A 1,304-nucleotide genomic window follows, 5' to 3' on the forward strand; every position below is an offset into this window, starting at 1 on the left:
GAGGAGAAATGTCTCATTGGTGGAAACCAAAGAGTCTGGAAACCACTGGTTTAAACATTAACTTATTCATTTTATAAGCCTATTATATGTTTTAAATAACAAAGATCACAACGTTTTGCTCTGAGAAAAACTCAAGCAAAGCCTTTTACTACCTGGGGCTAACGGTTATTATTATCTATTCATCTGTCAGTAACTTTCTCGATTTATATTACGGCTGCACGATACTGTAAACACATCATATTGTGATTATTGTGACAGATATTGCGTTTCACGATTATGTGGGAAAGATCACACAATGAACTATTAACTATTAAAGTCATGAGCACTACATCACTTTATTATAATGCTGTTCTGTTTTCATTTTACCTTTTATTTAAAACATTACAGCTCTTGCAATTTGCATATTAAATGTGGCCAGCCCTGATAAATATATTAGTTGTTTGGTCCACACAATGTCATTAAACTGTTCCCCAAAGCCCAGGATAACATCCTCAAACGCTTTGTTTGGTCCACAACCCAAATATATTCAGTTTACTGCCTCAGAAGACTAAAAAACCACAAATAAAAACACCCCAAAACGGTACTCGAGGTGGCATCAGACTCACTTGAAGACCTCCTGGTCCACAGTGACCCCTGCAGCCTGGGTCAGTTCAAACAGCTCCGTTTCCTCCGCACTCAGGACTTTCTTTTTCTTGATGGCATATTTCTGCACGTTGCTGGTGACCAGCAGCGCGGGGGAGTCCGGGGCGGAGGGAACCGGCTGCGGTGCTTGTTGAGACATCCGTGAGGGACACCTGAGTGCACGAAGGAGGACAAATGAGCACGAAGGAGGACAAATGAGCACGAAGGAGGACAAATGAGCATGAACTCGGGCTGTAAAGCTCCCAGCGGGTCGTTAACGCCCGGAGTAACAAAACATGGAGCGACTTGTTTCCACTTCCTCTCCGAAATATGAGCGAACACGTGACCAACGGAGCCGGAACTATACGTATCAAACGGATATTTAATTAAAATAAAATGACACATATATATATATTACCTTTATCTCTTTATCTGTGAGCGTTTAGAGGTTCGTTGACCACAACACACCACTGCTGGAGCCAGGCGTGGTGCGCCAAAAAATACGTCATCGACAGGAAGACAAAAACCGCAATGTCCTATGGGAATTGTAGTCACCACCGTTTATTTTCGACATAATAAAACTAGATAGATAGATACTTTATTTATCCCGAGGGAAATTCAAGTATCCAGTAGCATACAAAATACAAAACATACATTAAACATACATTAAACTAAAATTAAAA

General features: G+C 40.8%; 2 protein-coding genes across 4 annotated transcripts in view; one reads left to right on the forward strand and one right to left on the reverse strand.

Annotated features, from left to right (window-relative positions):
- mzt2b (mitotic spindle organizing protein 2B) overlaps positions 1–1,175 on the reverse strand; it is a 4,502-nt gene extending 3,327 nt beyond the window's left edge. For all 3 annotated transcript variants that reach the window (XM_035667588.1, XM_035667587.1, XM_035667586.1), the window contains exons 1-2: positions 1,040–1,175; positions 606–794 (exon numbers count right to left, since the gene is read on the reverse strand). In XM_035667588.1, the coding sequence (XP_035523481.1) occupies positions 606–781 (176 nt within the window). In that variant the 5' untranslated portion in view covers positions 782–794; positions 1,040–1,175. The remainder of the gene's footprint in view (positions 1–605; positions 795–1,039) is intronic.
- The window catches only part of trim23 (tripartite motif containing 23), a gene marked incomplete in the record, with an annotated part of 13,256 nt that overhangs the window by 7,759 nt on the left and 4,193 nt on the right, over positions 1–1,304 (forward strand).

The sequence above is a fragment of the Morone saxatilis genome, unplaced genomic scaffold (assembly GCF_004916995.1).
Source record: "Morone saxatilis isolate NCDOM2014 unplaced genomic scaffold, NCSU_SB_2.0 Contig21, whole genome shotgun sequence".
NCBI classification, from domain to species: Eukaryota; Metazoa; Chordata; class Actinopteri; family Moronidae; genus Morone; species Morone saxatilis.